Source organism: Parambassis ranga, chromosome 4 (assembly GCF_900634625.1).
Source record: "Parambassis ranga chromosome 4, fParRan2.1, whole genome shotgun sequence".
Lineage (NCBI taxonomy): Eukaryota > Metazoa > Chordata > Actinopteri > Ambassidae > Parambassis > Parambassis ranga.
In genome coordinates, this window is record NC_041025.1 from 17128150 (window position 1) to 17146408 (window position 18259).

At 40.7% G+C, this 18259-nt stretch overlaps 1 protein-coding gene across 10 annotated transcripts in view; it reads right to left on the minus strand.

Moving 5' to 3' along the window:
• pde4cb (phosphodiesterase 4C, cAMP-specific b) overlaps positions 1 to 18259 on the minus strand; it is a 76571-nt gene that overhangs the window by 38373 nt on the left and 19939 nt on the right. For 4 of the 10 annotated variants that reach the window (XM_028404651.1, XM_028404644.1, XM_028404647.1 and 1 more), the window contains exon 1: positions 363 to 813. The exons of the other annotated variants lie outside the window; for them this stretch is intronic. In XM_028404651.1, the coding sequence (XP_028260452.1) occupies positions 363 to 586 (224 nt within the window). In that variant the 5' untranslated portion in view covers positions 587 to 813. Of the gene's footprint in view, positions 1 to 362; positions 814 to 18259 lie in introns of those variants that run through there. 10 annotated transcript variants of the gene reach the window in all.

Sequence of the window (18259 nt, forward strand, 5' to 3'; positions counted from 1 at the left end):
GCAAGAACAACAAGGTCCATTCAGATGACACCGGTCCTGACGTCAAGAAAACCCTGATTTCCCTCAGTTACCTTCACATCAGACAATGGGGCTTTTTTTTTTGCTACAGCCAACTCATGACACTCTTTTTGATGACGTCAAAAAGCAGCTTCTGTAATAGTGAAACATGCCTCGCGACCTATTACGGCTCCACAAACAAACACACTAGTCATTTGAGTTTAGCAGGCCCAAAATAGATGTTGGAGATGACCTCTGAATCCCACCTTGCACATTATCTTATCCATGTCGAGTGCTTTAAACAAAGTCCGATAACTCATAACCACATAACCTCTGTGCCAAAGGCCTCTAATTATTAACACTACCTGGGTGTGTATGCCAGAGTGAAGCGTCGCTGCAGAGCGATGCTGCGGTTCATGAGGAGCTTGCGGTACAGCAGCGGTGAGTGATGGGGGGAGTCGCAGGGTGACATCCTGGGTGATCCGTAGGGAGAGGCTGACGGTGACTTAGGCTTCAGCTTGATGGGCTGAGTGCTGCTAACTGGAAAGGAACCAGCATTCCCGGTACTTTGCCAGAGGGCCTCACTCATGCTGCCTGCCGTGTAAGGAGTTTATCAAAACTGACTTCTTAAGCTGATCTGATGTGACAGGTCGTCCCACTCGTCCATCTCAGAGCAGTAGCATTCCTCACTGGACCTCTTCAACCCGTAAATGATGCATCCACTCCCAGAGACTCTTCAGATCCACTTTTACTTCACAGTTTGAGAATCCTCATTACCTTTCTCTAAAGGAGCTATCTGTAAGCCCTGTTGATGGACATGGACATGAGTGCAGAAGTGAGCCCTCCCCTCAGCAGTAAGCTCTGTTTACATAGCACTGAGCTCTGCCTAAATATGGCCAGGCCTGAATTATAGCGTTGTTAGCTCGTGCCATGGGTGAGCTAGCTGTGCCCAGCCCTCCCTTCACGCTGAAGTAAAATGGCAACAGGCACCGGTTTACATCTGTTTCCTTCCTCAGCTCATCACTGCACAAACATTTACCAGTGGTCACAGCTCTGCAAGTGTCGACGCATGCCAGAGCTATGCTGCATGCATGGTGCATGGAGAGAGGCTGCAGGAGGGGTAGACTTTAATTATACTGGTCACTGCCCTCACTACCCCTCTGTCTAAAAACAGAGCACACTTGAGATAAAAGATAAGAGGAATGCTGGAAATGTCATTTAACTTTTACTGGCATCTCAAGCTAGTAGTGTTTTCCCAGTGGAGGGGCTGAGGGGGTTGATGGAAAAAACAGAGATGAAGCAGTTTCATCTCTGACCCACAGACAGTCAGTGACCCAATCCTCCCTCTACCCAAAACAAAACCTTGTGAATTCATCCAAAATACACCAATGTCCCAAGTCTGCTTGTACCTAAACATTTCTCCTGATAAGCAGCATTTTGTAAATACATGCATGTACCGTACTACCGCTGTCACTCATTAAAGGGACCGTGTCAGACATTCAGGGATCATAAAGTACTCAGCTTTAGGTCCTGATATTTATCAGTGAGTAGCTCTTTACTGTGGCAGAAAATATAAACCTCACAGAGGAATAGTGTCATGCAGTTCAGCACATGTTAGTCTCAGTTTTACAACCCAAAAAATCAGACATGGGATCTGCAAATCACATGCTGGAATATTTTTAACAGCTTCACCCAGGCTTCAAGCAGCTATCCTCCTCTTTGCTACCTCAGGTCGGCAATCATTAACATCAGCTGTCAATCAAACAGTGAAACCACAACTCTGCCTCTTCAACATGAGCCCAGCACACAATAAGCTGTGAGTTACATCCAGCAAAAGGTGTATCAATGTGAACTGAGGGACAGATTAAAACCATCTAAATAGAATGACTTCTTTTGTGGTAAATCAGACAATAGATCCGATATTCATTATTCTCTTTGTCACACTGTCTGAGTGCATCTTTGCATCTATTTAATGAAGTAGGGCGATACAAGAGCTCTTCAGCCTGAGGAGGAGGAGGGGGGTTATTTATTTAGGAGGGGTCACTTCAATGAGCTCACAAACAAAAACACAGCTGTTTCAGAAGGTGCTGCCAAATTCAAGCAGCAGATGGCGCCCCTGCACAAACACATTAATATGGAAATACCTCAGCCTATGTGGTATCATCCTGTAGGGACACTTTAAAATTGTATTCTTTCTGAAGTTTGGTGGAAGTCTCCTTTATATAAGCCCCTGGTGTATTTTTTAACCTCATACCCTGGAAACTATCCACATCCTTTACTTAAACAGCCCATTATGCCTCTGACTGAATGAAGGATTGGCTTGAGTTAGAGAAAAGACTTCAAAACATAGAAACCTGTAGACTGCGTGGGTGCGGGCAGTCAAACGTAATGAGTCACTGGGGAGAAAAGACCAGGAGATGAGTCCCATCTCTTTTCTTTAAGTGACTAATGCCAGGATATGTGGAACTATTTATTCAACTGAGTCATATAGCTTTCCTCCTCCCACTAACAAGACCAGTTCAAACACACAATCAGGGCTGACATACAAAAATCCATTTTTAAAACATACAAACAAACTAGTGTTGGCACCTGAATACTCCTTTCCAACCGACAGACACTGGAGTGAAGCTCCTGGATCTGTGGGAGTAAATCCATCATAGCTCCTCTTATAGGTAAGGAAACGACCTAACAGCATGATTATGATGTATTTTAATGAGCTCTCTTTGAGAGCCATTGGCAGCAGCTCCTATTGTAGCCTCTCAAAGCTACATTTTGAATACAGATGTGTATATTTTAATCACTTACAATGATGATGGAAGACCAGACATGAACCGTTAAAAAAGAGAGCATATGGCCAGCAGTGAGTCAGTTTTTGTAAGCATCAAGAGATGTGTGACCACTGAGGGTTCACTTTTTTCACAAGAGAACTGTGGGTTGGTTTCATTATTTTCACCCTAATACATTACATGCAACTTACATGCATTGTGTCAAAGTTATGACGCGGTCATATCCTCCACATGTGAAAATTACAGCAGTTACGTCACATTTGCCTTCCAGATCAGGACATTCTGGATACACACTGAATGTAAGGCCCATGTGTCAAAATGACACCTCTGAAATGATGCAGCTTTGTGTGACACAGTTGGTGTTCTGCACTTCAGGAAACTGCAAATAAATCAGCACCATGACTTTCCTAAATGTCAGAATAATGTTACGGAGCTTCTTCTGTCTTCTTTTTAGGGTTAGCGAAGTATTCAGTGATCTTGTATTCACTGCAGAAACAAAACATGACTAAACACGATTATCTATTTCATACTTTCTATGCACAGCTTGGCAGTAAGTGTGTGTGTGTGTAGGCAGGGGTGTAGCAAGCTGTATAAAAGTGTGGGGGATGAGGTTTCGGGTGCGGGTATCTGAGCAAGACTGAAGCTGAACACACCTCTCTTATTTATGACATATAGACTCTACCAGGACATTAAATGTTCTGCTATCACTATCAGTGCATACAGTTATAGCTTAGTGTTTCTGAATCACACTGCATTATCTACAGATATCTACACTTTCCAATATGCCTGACCCTGATCAACACTGTAAGCCATTTATGCCACTCACTCATATTGTTACAATTCACCCACATTTTGTCAGTACACCCCTGATTCGTAAGTTGAAGAAACATATTCACTGTATTAAGTTATTCTGAAAAAATATTTTTTTTCTCTGCATCATAATACTGCATGGTAAAAACAACAGTGGCAACCACTGACGTTATGATGACTGATGTTTGCATGACTGCCAAAAAGCCAAACTAGAGACTGCTAAACAGAAATGTACAGTGGCCCTGAAGGTCAAAACACAACGACATTTCACGAAACACAATGAGATTACAGCCGTATTGTATTGATCATGTAAGTTTGTTCTGGTCACCTGTAGTCTCATTCTATAGAGCTCATGTGACCTTCACTGTTTTGCATGGTGAAGTATGACTTCACCACACTTGGCCATCAGGGAACAGGAGCAGTGCCAGATCCTTTGCTACAGATTTATTGTTAAGCTCAAAACAAGATGGTTGCCATAACAAACCACTACAAAGAAGTTTGTATGACACTTCAAAGGAGTTTGTATGACATCACTATGACACCACTTCGATCCAGGTTGTGATGTCATAGTGATCACTATGACATCACAACCTAGACTATAGCTGGAGCTCTCCTGCAACATACCATTGCTTGGATCCGTAACGATTAAGGCTTAAGTTTTTGAGGATTTTTTAAGCAAAAATGGACGGACGCGGAGACGAAGTCCGAACATGTGATCAACCTGACCATCATATAGATGGATATCTTGATAGAGGAGATGGGGCACCACATCCTCCGTTAAGAATTCTTAATGAAGTGCAACGCTTACTGAACCGTATGCGTGATGTATGGGTAGACGAAATCCATCCTATATTGTTGGTTAGGGCTCTCCAACTACATGAGCAGGTGTTAGTAAACATCCGCAACTTGAACAACAGCATCAGTAATGTTTACAACCTACCTGATGTTGTAGAAGAGGACCCTCAGCCTGAAGGCCAAAGACAGAATGACTTGAATGTAGTTGAACTGGGAAACAGTTCTGATAGTGGCACAGATACTGATGAGGAACCCCGTGAGGAAGATATGTGTCAGCAGGACAGACAAGAGGACGCCTTGCCTCATCGATCCAAAAAAAGACCCAGAGAGGATGATGAGGAAGAAGATTATGAGCCTTCTTGCAAAAAGGTCAAAAGGCTTGAGAACACTGATGATATTACAAGCAGCAGCCTTAAAGATGTGTTTGAAGATGCTGATTATGACCACAGGGACGACAACCCAATGGACGGATGTTCAACATGGTACAGGCCTGGACAGGTAGATGTGTGTCAGCAGGACAGACAAGAGGACGCCCTGCCTCATCGATCCAAAAAAAGACCCAGAGAGGATGATGAGGAAGAAGATTATGAGCCTTCTTGCAAAAAGGTCAAAAGGCTCAAGAACACTGCTGACATTACAAGCAGCAGCCTTAAAGATGTATTTGAAGATGCTGATTGTGACCAAAGGGACGACAACCCAATGGACGGATGTTCAACATGGTACAGGCCTGGACAGGTAGATGTGTGTCAGCAGGACAGACAAGAGGACGCCCTGCCTCATCGTTCCAAAAAAAGACCCAGAGAGGATGATGAGGAAGAAGATTATGAGCCTTCTTCCCCATCATCTTCTTCTGAAAAGGTCAAAAGGCTTGAGAACACTGCTGACACTAGGGTTGGGTAATATTATCAAAAAAATGAATCACGATTAATTGTGGCATTTAGCCGATAACGATTAATTTGACAATTAATTGATGACAATTGCACTTACATGTTTTTGACTCTAAATTGCCACATTAATCTAAAATGATACTGACAAATCATCAGTCAAGTTAACTGCTTTATTCTAACAGGTTAAGCTGGTAAGTAGTGACAAGGCACAAACCAGCCATGTTTGAAATATTTATTGATAACAGATGCATTGCACAATGCACAAACTGCTTCAAAATAATAATGAAGCAAACATTTAAAGTAACTATGTCCTTTAAATGTTCTTATCTTAAGGTCACAAAGCAGTGCATATCAACATTAAAATTAACCAGGACAAATAAGTTCAGAAAAAAGTGATTATTTCAAGTTAAAAATAAAATGCGTCTCTGCAAATTAACCTGTGAGTGGAATGTCACACACTAGTGCATGTAGGACCTGAAGATAAACCCAACATGTCTTGCACAGAAGATAAAACAAACAGGTTTAGTACTGGACATCAACCCAACAAGGTTGGTCCTGGAGATAAATCCAAGTCTAGTCCTACAGATAAATCTAAGTCTAGTCCTGAAGTTAAATCCAAGTTGAGTCCTGGAGTCAAATCCAACAAGACTGCTTCTGAAACAAATGAAGTCAAGTCAGGTTGTGAAGAAGACATAACGTTGACAACAGTTAAATGCAGAAGAGCAACATTAAAGAGGATTAGGAACTTCTTCTCTAGGAATAAAGTACATCTGGAGTGACCAGATGTAATGACCAGATCAGGACTCTACCTCTCCAACCAACAATCTTCTTGGTGATCCTTACAAAGACTCAGTATTCGTAAGGATCCTTACTTGATTGTTGTACTACAACATATAAAAGCGCAACAAAATAAACTAAAAACAATAAATGAAAGAATGTATTAAAACATATTGTATTTTAATATGTTAAAATTATTAAAATACAATTAATATAATTAATTAATTAATATTAAAAATATAAACAAAACTGTTAATGTCCTGTTTATTATTGTCATAGCTTACATTATTTTCATCAACGTTATTGCAAGCCTGAAGGGATATTTTACCTCTCAATACAGAACATAGTGATGTCTGTTACACACATATTTTATGGAGCCTAAGTAAATAAACTTTCTTTATATAGTTATTAATTATTTTTGATCCCATATGAAGTTGGCTAAGGACTACAAGTAATCACAGACCCGGCTCTACTCACTCACTTAGATCTACAGCCATGTCAAAATACTTCAGATGATGTAATAAAATACAAGTTACACAAAGAAATGCAACCAGTGTCATGTGATTATGGCTTCCATCTAAGCATGTTAAAAGCCAGGTTAGGCCTCAAGCAGGGTTGTAGCAAGCTTTATGAAAGTGTGGGGAATGAGGTTTCGGGTACGGGTATCTGAGCAAGACTGAAGCTGAACGTAACTAAATGTCTTATTTATGACATATAGACTTTACCAGGACATTAAAGGTTCTGCTATCACTATCAGTGCATACAGTTATAGCTTAGTGTTTCTGAATCACACTGCATTATCTACAGATATCTACACTTTCCAATATGCCTGACCTCTGATCAACACTGTAAGCCATTTATGCCACTCACTCATATTGTTACAAATCGCCCACATTTTGTCAGTACACCCCTGATTCGTAAGTTGAAGAAACATATTCACTGTATTAAGTTATTCTGAAAAAAGATTTTTTTTTCCTCTGCATCTTAATACTGCATGGTAAAAACAACAGTGGTGGTGAGCGTAGCTAGATCACAGGATTGTGAAACTGCTAAAAAGATAGCCGACTTGCACTAGCATACATCTCCCTAACTAACTTTGTCAACAACATAGCTGCTGAGGTGGTGATGAGGAACTATTTATCCACAGATATGACAGCAGGTGGCTTCACTAATTCACTGATGCAGTGTTCTGACATTTACTGCCCTCACCTTCAGACCTGCTCCTTCCCAGATTGCGTTATCTACACCAGATCCTAAGCTGCCTCTTGTCCTCCTAGATGTTGGCGTAGTGATTTATGTTTCGAGCTTACCCGCTAACTTGCCGGTTTGCTGTGATTGGCTGTAAGGTCTGTCACTCAAGCTAACTAACTATGTGTGTTGTCTCCTGTATGTGTGTACAATCAGAGAGAGAGAGAGAGGGAGTCTTCTTTACTGCTCCGTGGGATCGTTCATTCCCTTTCACAGACATCATTCTGTGTACATCGGCTGTTTAGTTACGTTACGTCTCCAAAAACTGTGGGGGATGAAATGTGATTATAGAAAAAGTTTGGGTGTTACATCCCCTACATCCCCCACGGCTGCGATGCCCATGTGTGTAGGCAGCTTTATAGCTGATGATAGTTCATCAAGGTAACTGACAAGTAATAGAGTGGGAACTTGACAAACTGAAAGGAGGCTGAACAACTAATACTTCACTCCGTCAAGCACAAAACAGCATTTTTGTAACTTGTACTGAAGAAAAGAACTGCTTGATTTCAGCAAGCTGCTGCAGCTTAGTCCAAAAAACAACAAGAGAAAAGAAAAGTAAAAACAACCATTAATCAGCCACAATGTCAAATTCAGCCTCCTCACTGTGAAGTTGTATCTCCAGTATTACATATTCTAATCACTGTTGGCATTAGACAGCGTCTAAACGATCATTAGGGAGTATGTTGCTAAAAAGCAGGAGTTTTATGGGGGTGTAAGGAACAAAAGTAGAAGCACTGAATGATAAAACACTATGCTCAACTGAAACACACACTCCCATTATAGGTAAGTACGCTCTTACAATTTAGCTGAAGGAAAAACTGATGCACAGACTTTACAGACTTAAATCAAATATTAGCAAAACAAACATTGGGAGGCAGACAATATTTGGGATATTATGTAAGTAGAAATTGCATCTACAAGCTAAGTTAATATAACACAATCACCTCACCACCGCTTTCTTAACCCACTCAATCTTCCACATTGTTCAGCCTATCACTGAGCTTATCCCAGCTGTCAACAGCCGAGGGGTGGGGTTCACCTTGGATAGGTCACAAGATAATCACAGGGCCATACAGACACTAAAAAACAGTCACACCAATTTGGAGTCTCCAGTTAACCTAACGTGCACGTCTCTAGGGTGGAAGGATGCTAAAGTGACCGGAGGAAAAAAAAAAGGCACAAACAAGGAAAAACTGGCCCCGCCGGCCTGTAGGTTCAAACCAGGAACCTTCGTGCTGCAAGGCAACAGAAGAACAAGACCCATTTGTTCATGCACAAAGAAAGCAAGGTATTATAAGAATTTTTCATATACTCTGGCACTTAAAGAAATAAATGCGCTCTAAAGATGATTACATATTCACTCTGTCAAGTGGTGCTTCAAAGACTGAGACCCTAGTTAGAGTCGCAGCCTTTGAAGAGACATGCACTCTTTTCATTTAATCTAGCAGCTCTGACATGTTGGCCTTATGTCCTGAGAACCCTGGTCTTTTTTCTGAACAGCATGTGAGCCCATGGATAAAACCAAGAAATCAGGAGTCTTCTGAAGACATTTGCAGGCTTGTGACCAGCATGAGCAAGACTTTAAATGAAAGACGGGATGAGTGTTTGCAGGAGCGGCAGGAATATGAGGACAAAGAGACAAAGCAGATGGAAATACAGGAGGTCAAACAACCTCCCAATCTCATGTAGCATATTAATAAAGATGTGATGTAGTCCGTGTCTGCTTAATCTGCTCATAAACAGTAGTTCAAGTTGTCTATGTGTTAGATCAGTACGTGAAGCAGGAGAGCAGTTTCCTTTCGACTGCAGAATGGAGAGAGATGCACAGAGCGGCAGTAAGCTTGTCCAGATGGAACCATCAAATCCCAGCCGGCTCCTGGTGGAGGAGGAGGAGCCAGGAACATGAAGAGGCTCATTCTGGACAACTTCCTCTGGAAAAGGCCAAGAGCTGGGCTCAGAGCCAGAATCCTATGCTGGATCACATCCTCACATTCATATCTGTCAGTATCTATACATCATATGTTCCACCTTCACTTTAATTGTAACAAATGTCCAGTGATTATTTATCAATGCAAGCATGTATGGATTTTATTCTACATTAGGGATTAATCATTTTATAATTTATGCGGCTTGAGGTTGTTTATTTGTGGCTCATAGCATCAGTCAGACCATCCTGCACAGACTCAAAGCAGCTCTTCAGAGACCTTATGCCATGGGAGGTTCAGCCATCCATTTTACAATCTATTGCGTAAAATAATCAAAGCAAATAAAGCTCTGAAAAACAACAACACTTTCCGGGTCTCGCCAGAACTTAACTTTTACGTTGTTCAGTGTGGCTAGACTGTCAACTAGCACATCCTTGATAGAGCTAACTATCTGTCAGGGACAGCTGCATCTCCTAGGCAACAGGAAGCTCGTCAATGGCAAACAGTGTGTTATTCAAACATGATGTCAGCTAAGGCTCTACCTACGCCTGGTAACCTTGCAGCCCTTCATGGAGCTGCAGCCACACATTAAACACAGCAGATCTGATTTAAGGGGGAAAGGGTAAAGTGAAATCTAAAGAGGAAAATGTTCTGATGAGGCATCATCTTAATGGGTGCTCACAAGCCTTCAAAAGAGTTTCAGAAGTTTCCTTTTGGAATCATCTTGTAAAAAAAAAACACAGTAAAAGAAGTTTTGATCTGCTGCTGATTTATAAGATGAGCACAAAGGCAGCAGGCCATATGGCACGTAGTGTGTTCTGCAAATATTGCTTTGTTTTTATAAGAAATTGTCTCCGGCCTTATCAGCTAACATGCCGTGGCAGCACAGCTTACACAACCCGGGGCAAAAGTCAACAGTCGCAGAGGCTCAGAAGAAGACACAGTGCATGGGTGTTGTGATTCACAGCACAATGAGGAGGTGAGATGTGATCTCTAACAAGTGATTGTTTTCCACTTTTTTTTGGCATTTGTTTGCGAGCCTGACAGGAGCAGGAGGAGAATAAAACTCGTTTCATCAGCCACAGTTTGAGTGGAACACCGTCCCTTCATAATATACAATAGTACTAACAAAACAACAGCATCATGTCACGACATTAGTTTCTACAATGAGTGTTTTTCAGGCTGTTATTTTCTCTAATTCTGAATGTTATTGCAAAAACACCCTCGTTAACACCCCCTGTCCTAATGCACTGTCACAGCCTCTCAGCAAATCTGCTCTACAAACGCAGTGTTAAGATGTAAAAAGCGTTATTTCTACTGAGGTCTAGGGCTTATAAATGTGATGTCTGTTGCTTTAGTATGTGAATTCTTTGCTGTATTCCTCATTTTCAACCTGTTTTTGTGTTTTTTTTTTTCTGAATCACTGATTGCAGATCGACTTAGCTCTGCCAGTGTCTCCAAAGCCCTCGGGCGGTTCGCTCAGCTGTCCAGCAACTCAGGGCTTCACAACAACACTTCACCTGGAGAGAAAGGACGGCAGACTTCCAAAAGAGCGAGGACAGCCGGCACTGAAGACCTCATCAAGACTGTTAACAACAGGTTCACTGGCATAGCTGGTAGGTTTTCATATTTCTGATGCCATTTTTAAGGTTTACCGTGTTTACACTAAGAGAAGTGTTAAAAATACATATTTACAGTATCTACATGCTCCTAATTTGTCTTGAAGACACATAGCAAATACCTAAACAGTGACTTCTCTTTGTAGAACCAGACTGCGTGAATAATTTAAAAAGCCTTTAATAAGGGGTGTCACAATACAATGAAAAATGATATAAGTATAATATCATAAATCAATCCCCCTCAGCAGGTATAAGGTCACTTTCTCTATCTTAGTCACTGCAGTTAATACCTTTATGCTGGTTGAAGAAAAAAGATGATGAAGCTACCTCTTGTGCAGATGACACACAAGAGACACCCACATATCCAAGTGTGTTAGATTCCATGCAAAAAAAGAGAAAACATGGTGAACTGGTGCAGGAGGAGAAACTCCAGTCTGCAGGAAAAAGGACCACAACAATCTGTCCATCATCCTGCAGATTTCACCACAGCTGAGGAGTAAATGTGGCATAAAGAAGGAATCTTCCTGAACGAATTATAACACAATTTCTATGTGAAAGGGGGTTCAGTTATACCTTAAACATGAAATGTGAAGATCTTATTATTAAAGCCAAGTGATGATGATAGAGAATTTAACAGCATGGAGGCTGTGGTCAGACAACACTGTGCACATTGATATTTAAATAATATCATTTTAAATAATTCCTCCGAGCACAATAATGCCACTGTGAACTGATTTCATTAGACATTAGAGTAACCACCACAGAGACACTGTGCTACTTTCTTCACCTTTAACTGAGAACATGTGACTGCAGCTCTGCTGCTGTGACATCATCTTAATTTAGAAACTACATATGTTGTGCACTGCTGGGAGGTGAAACGTTGTGGCACTGAATAGTGAGGAAAGTAGCGCCTGAATGTGTTATAAAAGCTGAGGAAAAAAGAAAGGTTCATTTACACATGTCCAATCTGCTTCTGTTTCCTTTCACAATGCACACTCATCAGCAGCACTGAGAGCAGCCTGACAGGTGGACAAACCTTCAGGTTATGTAGGAGAGTTTTCAAGGATTCTGATAAAAATGTCAAAATTGGTTCATTACTGGATACGCTAAGCTTCTCCAGCAGCAGCTGTGAAGTTTGAGAGCAGAGGGAGGAAAGTCATATCAAAACAAAGCTGAATAATTACTGCAGCAGAATGTTTGTGATGTTTTCCCATCTATTTATCTCATTATACATCTCTTTACAGCATGTCCTGTACTATACACAGCCAATAAACTACAGTAAAGGTTAAGCATCAGTTCAGAAGACACCTCAGGGAGGAAGAGCTAATCCAAAACAAAGGGTAACCATGGATAAGCAAACCTTCTGACAGCCCAAAATGTGGCAGTTCATTGATAATGTCTCAAAAAGAAGGTCACACTCTTTACTTCTGGAAGAAGATACTGCAGGTAAGCTGTGAGGCTGACTGTCACTTAAAAAGGTCAAAACATTAGGGGGGTTCTTTTGAGAGAAGATTTTTAAAGTGATAAAATATCATGACATTTGGGGGTCTGATGGGCCATTCTTTCACTCTGTCTGAGTCCTTAGGAGTCCTGTCACATTTGTGTTGTATTTATACTATCATTCATACTATCATTTAAGATAAGATAATCCTTTATTGGTCCGCCAAAGAGAATGATCATTCATCAGAAATGGGTCCTCTATCAGTGTCAAGACTCTGCCCATCTCATGTTAATCTTCTTATGTGACAAAAACTGAAGTTTAAAAAAACTATACCAGCAGAAACTGCCTTAATTGTCTTATATGTTGGAGCAGCAGTCCAGTTCATTTAGTGCACAAATTTAAATGCATTGTTTCAGCTGTGCTTGTTTAATTCAGAAATGTAAAAGGTAAGGGAGTATTAACCCATCTGGTTCCAGATGTAACTACACAGAGCGTTAATAACAAACCGTATCAATGAGTTAAATTATCTTTACCATGAGAGAACAATTATCTCTGCTGTAGCAAAAAATATCAGAGCAGACGGGTGACAGCGGGTAAATGTTAAGTGGTGCTTAGGGTTTCAACGCTGCATCTCAGAGAGCTCGCCTCAAACAGTCATTAAGACAATTAGGTTTAAACAAGGGAACCCGGAGCTGAATGCAGACATGTGCATGCTCTGAATGATTCATCTTACATTACGCTCCAGCTGAATAATTAATTACCTGTAAAATCTAAGAAGTTTGCACTTTTCTGCATTCACACCTCGACTATGCAGGCGTCACAGATGGCAATGTGGCTGTTTGTGGTGTCATTGTTTTTCCCTCCAAATTAAAGGAAACTTAATCAAATTAGAGTTTTTAAATGAAGAAAATTAAACATAGAAAGGAAAATAATTAAATGTTTTTTTCTGGTCTCAGCATCCCACGCAAAACACTGCAAATACAAGATTTCATTTACGCTGTACACAAAGAAAAACAACAAGGGTATAAATCCATGTGGCTGTGGTTGCTGTGGTAAAGGATACAACATGGCACACAATGGGGGAAGGTGACAGGGGAATCCTACATTGACAATAATGGGGCGTTTCACAAACAGACAAAGGCTAAACTAGACTAGACTTGGCTGCACTTGAGACACCAAGACTTCACATGGTAGCACCAGTTTGATTTTGGTAGCTTCTATTTTGTGATGTAACACAAAAGAAAAAAGTGAGTTTTATCAAGCTCAACATCACCAGGATAATATGACATGAGGTCGATATTTCAGTCCTTGAAAACAGAACATGTGGTTGTGTTTCTCTTGGCCGCTGAAAATGGCGACCAAACGGAAGTAGTTTTCCTTGTAAAATGTGTTTAATGTTATGAATTTGTGTCTTTACCAAACTCCTTACTCTGTTTAAGCAGTCATTTTAATACCATATCCAGCTGCAAGTAAATAGTGAAAGTTACCTGCGGTCGTAAACAAAACCTAAGAATAAGGGAAAATTTAACAGCTGGTGGTGTTGGGGGACTCGAACCTTGGACTCCTGATCATCTGATCACCCCCATCTGCCCATTGTATGTGTACTTGGGCTTTTGCGGCTTTATTGGACTCATGTTCAGATGACATCATGCAACATGTCCATATGCTCTGTTAGCAGAAGCGTTTGGAAGTGTTTCTATTGGGTAAACCTGCAGCCTAAATTTCAGTTAAAAAAACAATAAAACACTCTTATTAATCACATATCCTGGAGCTGATAACAAGGCCACACACAGCACTAAAACGGGCCAACAATAAATCCACAATCTGCAGTTTTCTGGACCTGAGAGTTAACACACTAATCACTCAAATCCTCAAGAAGGAGCATCACCACAGCTCCTGTTACACCACCTGCCACTGTTTGCTCATCATGTGATAGATATTAAACATATCAGCTGCTGGCACTAAAGTTAAGCAGTGTTCCACGCCTTTAATGCTACTGCCAAATGGATCACATCCAACATTTCATAAAAGGAGTTCAGTGAAAAGGATTTGTGGCATGTCTGTCCTTCTTTATCACTGTGTGTGAGAGCTTGATGTGTTTAACAGGGTCAGCTCTGAGTGCTGGTCTGTGGGGTGGATTGCAGTCAAGTGTGTAGGTGTGTGTGCAGTGTGGCACCTCAAAGTGTAAATGAGAAAAAGTCTTTCGTCTACTACTGAGAAAATTGCATGAGACACAAACAGCCATTATCTAAAGGCTTAGACTCAGGGGCCATACACACATCATTGACCTGAGCCCCCCCATATATAACGTTCTCACGTGTTTACTTGAAATCCCTCTGGACACTCTCTGGAGATACATTTACTATGGAGAGAGGTAGGACCTGGAATCATTGTTACAGCTGTTGGCCTGAAATCAAATCTGGATGATAGATGTTGTTTGTCATCTTTACTATGATTATGAGGAAGTCTATGTGCTTCCAAGCAATAGAAAAGGACAACAGAGAGGCTGCTGCTCGCGAGGAAATGTAACAATACATGACCTGCAATGAGTCATCATCAAATCAGAGACTGAACTCTATCTTTAAGAAACAACTCTGCATTTAATGAGGGTGAGAGTGAGACCACCTACTTCTACAAAAAGGTATAGCAGTGAGAGAAAAATGCTGAATTTAATATGCTTGTTTGACCATTGAGAGGCATGAATGAGGAAATTATTTTTTAGAAGAAAGGTTTGAACATTTGTTGCCCATAGAAAATGAGATGCTATGTGATGTAGAGTCTGGCAATGGGCACTGTGAACATGTCCATGTAGGCAAAGGTCAGAAAATCTAGTTTTAAACACATAAAACTGCTAAAAACGTCCTCTAAAGCTGCACATATCATTAATAGCAATTGAATGTAAAGGAGCTACAATGTCAGACATGGTGGTTAGGCTCATGTCACACTTCATTCCTGCCAAATCTGTTATCCATAAAAAAAGAAAAACAAAAGTCAGAAACCACATTTTGTTTCAGCTTCACAGTGTCTTGTAAAGGAGGTTTTAATCAAGTCTCATCAACAAGCCTTCTTTTTACAGCATCAGTGTATAATTTGGGCGGTTTGGGTGGGTGTATTTTTACATACAAATTCTCCCTAATGCAGCTTTAATTATGTTTGGAATAAATGAAAACACACAAATTATTACTTTAATCAAATTATAACAATCTCTGCAGGCGAGAATGCCTCAGTTTAATTCCTGGCTGAAGTAAATATGACTGCAGTGAATGCAACACAGATTTAGACTATACTGCAATATGGCCTCAAGGGGGGACACATCAAATAGTGTTAGGAAAACCGATTAATTATTGCAGAAAGATTCACACACAACAAACAAACCAGGCTTTGCTTTCTTTGTTATTACACCTCAAATCAGATCAGGAGTCCAGTTTTGTTTTTGTACAATCTCACACTTAAGCATAACCATTAAATCATCTGGTTTATTTAACCTATTTCAAAAACAAAAAAACAAACAAATAAAAACAATCAACCTCCATCGTGATCACCATTAAACCGATGTACACAAGATAATTTGGTAATAATGGGAAAATGTTGCCGGTGTAGGTGTATAACAGCGACAGGGAGACGACTGTTTGTGACATTATCCTACAACATGGCCAGGCCCTCCTGCTTTAACAGAAAGATGAACCTGGCCTTGCTCTTAGCTAATCAGCACAGATATTCCCCTCGACTCGACACACCAACAACAGATCTGCATCAACGTGATGAATCTGACTCATTATACCTACCGCCTCCTGTTTGCTCCTGGATCTGTTGTCCTTGCTTCTCATATTACCGGTCAAACTAAAGCAATTATAGATATTACAGATTTATTATTTCTGTGTGAAGTGGCGAGGAGGAGGCAGAGGAGGAGGAGGAGGAGGAGGGGGAGGAAGGGTGAAGGTAACTGTTGCCAACAAGCAATCAGCTGGCAAGGAGGTGACATATTGCATTTTACAGAAATGACTGATGTGGCTCGTCGAACATCAGGTTGTTGTAGTCTCACTCCTTCCTGCACTGCTTAGTATACTCTGTATGAGTGTGCAGCATGTATGCTCTGAGAAATGTATCATTAAAGCTGACCTTCATGTCGCTGCTATATACACTGAGTGTTGTAATATCTCCCTCTCTCTCAGATGTATTACATTTGTTTATTTTGCACACTTTTGATCATGGATGTGTTCCTTTTAATTTTGACTTTGCTCTTAAAACTAAGGCCACTAAGGCCTATGATTCTGGCCTCAATTGATTCCTTTCTAGTCTAGTCTTTCTTCTTATATCTCACTTGGTTATATTGACATAAAATTATGCAGAATTGTAGGCGTGACTGCTTTGAGTGACAGGTGTGTGCCGCAGTGTGCAGTGTCAGTGACAGTGATGGTGGAAACATCCATGAGCCTCCCACTGAGCCTCAAAACAGCTCTTCAGAAACCAATGGGTGACATCACAGAAGCTTCATCTGTACATTTGTATTGTTAATGATCAATAATTCATTACATATTTTTAAAGTTCAAACCATCGTGTTTACTTTTAGTTATGAGGCGGGCAGACACAGGTTGGATCCTGAATGCTAACATGATGTAACAATGATCGTATCAGATGAACTGTCTTTCTTTTCTTCCACTTACAGCAGCAGTGAGACCAATAAAACCCATACTCCATTCATCCTCACAAAGGTGAGGTCACTGCAAGGACAGTCATACAAATGACAGAGGATTGTTTGGTAATTCATTGTGGCTTATCAAGAGAGAGCCACTGCAATTATTTCTCTGATCTGTGTGAATCATTGGTACACAGTACTGTATGCAGACAAGAAGGGCTGCACTCACCTCTTCAAATGCTCAATCACTGAGCTACTGCTGTGTTATGTGCCAGATGGATCAGAAACCCTATTTTCTACTATGATTGCAAACTACTCAGGATTGCACGACCACCTCACAACCCACACCGTCACACAAAAAACACATTCTTCCAAACAACAACAATACACTTGGATAAAATTAAAGGCTAAGAGAAAGCAATTTTCTTACATCACTCACTAATTTCTCAAGAGTGCACACTTAATTAGTGAAGTTATACGTCGAAAGCGCTATATTCATATAATCCTTAGAGATATTGGATATATGCGTTGCGTCAATTTATAAGCAGTGAACATGAGTCTGATGGCACAACCTTCGAGCTATGAGACACCGGGATCCACTTTTGTCACTAGAGAGATAATAAAATGTAACATTGTCTTTTTCATTTCCTCTTTTGTGTCACAGGCTGATGGAGAAGCAATCCACAGTGGGTATGTAACTATTGTCATACTCTTAATTGTACAATGACATCACACTGTTATGCTTCACCACACAGGGAGAGTCCATGTCAATGTTTCAGCAGGACAAGTAGTAAAATGTCCAAATGTAAAGTATGTAAACCAAATTAAATCACATTTAGTGGCTTCAATTCCTTACAAAATTAACTATTTAAACGCTGGAGTGCTTCTGAGTCATGTTCCTACATGTTTACAATGTATATATTTAATGTAATTTAATTTTTAGGACTTTCAGTGATTTATGTCACAGCTACACACGCTGTGAGGTGTGACGGCGTTGTTTATTGTTCTTTTGCAGGGGTAAAAGATGTGATTAATCTATTCCATGAGAGAATCAGAGCACCATTAAACATCACATTCAGAGTGAAATCAACAAACACGTTTATCAAGCAGGCAGCAACAGCAGCTTCCAATAAACACCTGACCCATTCCTACCCAGAGGGGATTGGTCTGCCTGGGAAACAACAAAACACTGTCAATTCTGCATGAGGCTCACAGCCCGCTGTAGGCTAGAGCACAGAGAGCACAAGGGCAACAAACATTAGTAAAGAGGATGTGCCTTTACATCACAGCTGTACGTCCAAAACAGTTTTATCATGTGTCTGTCAACCTGAAGTTAAT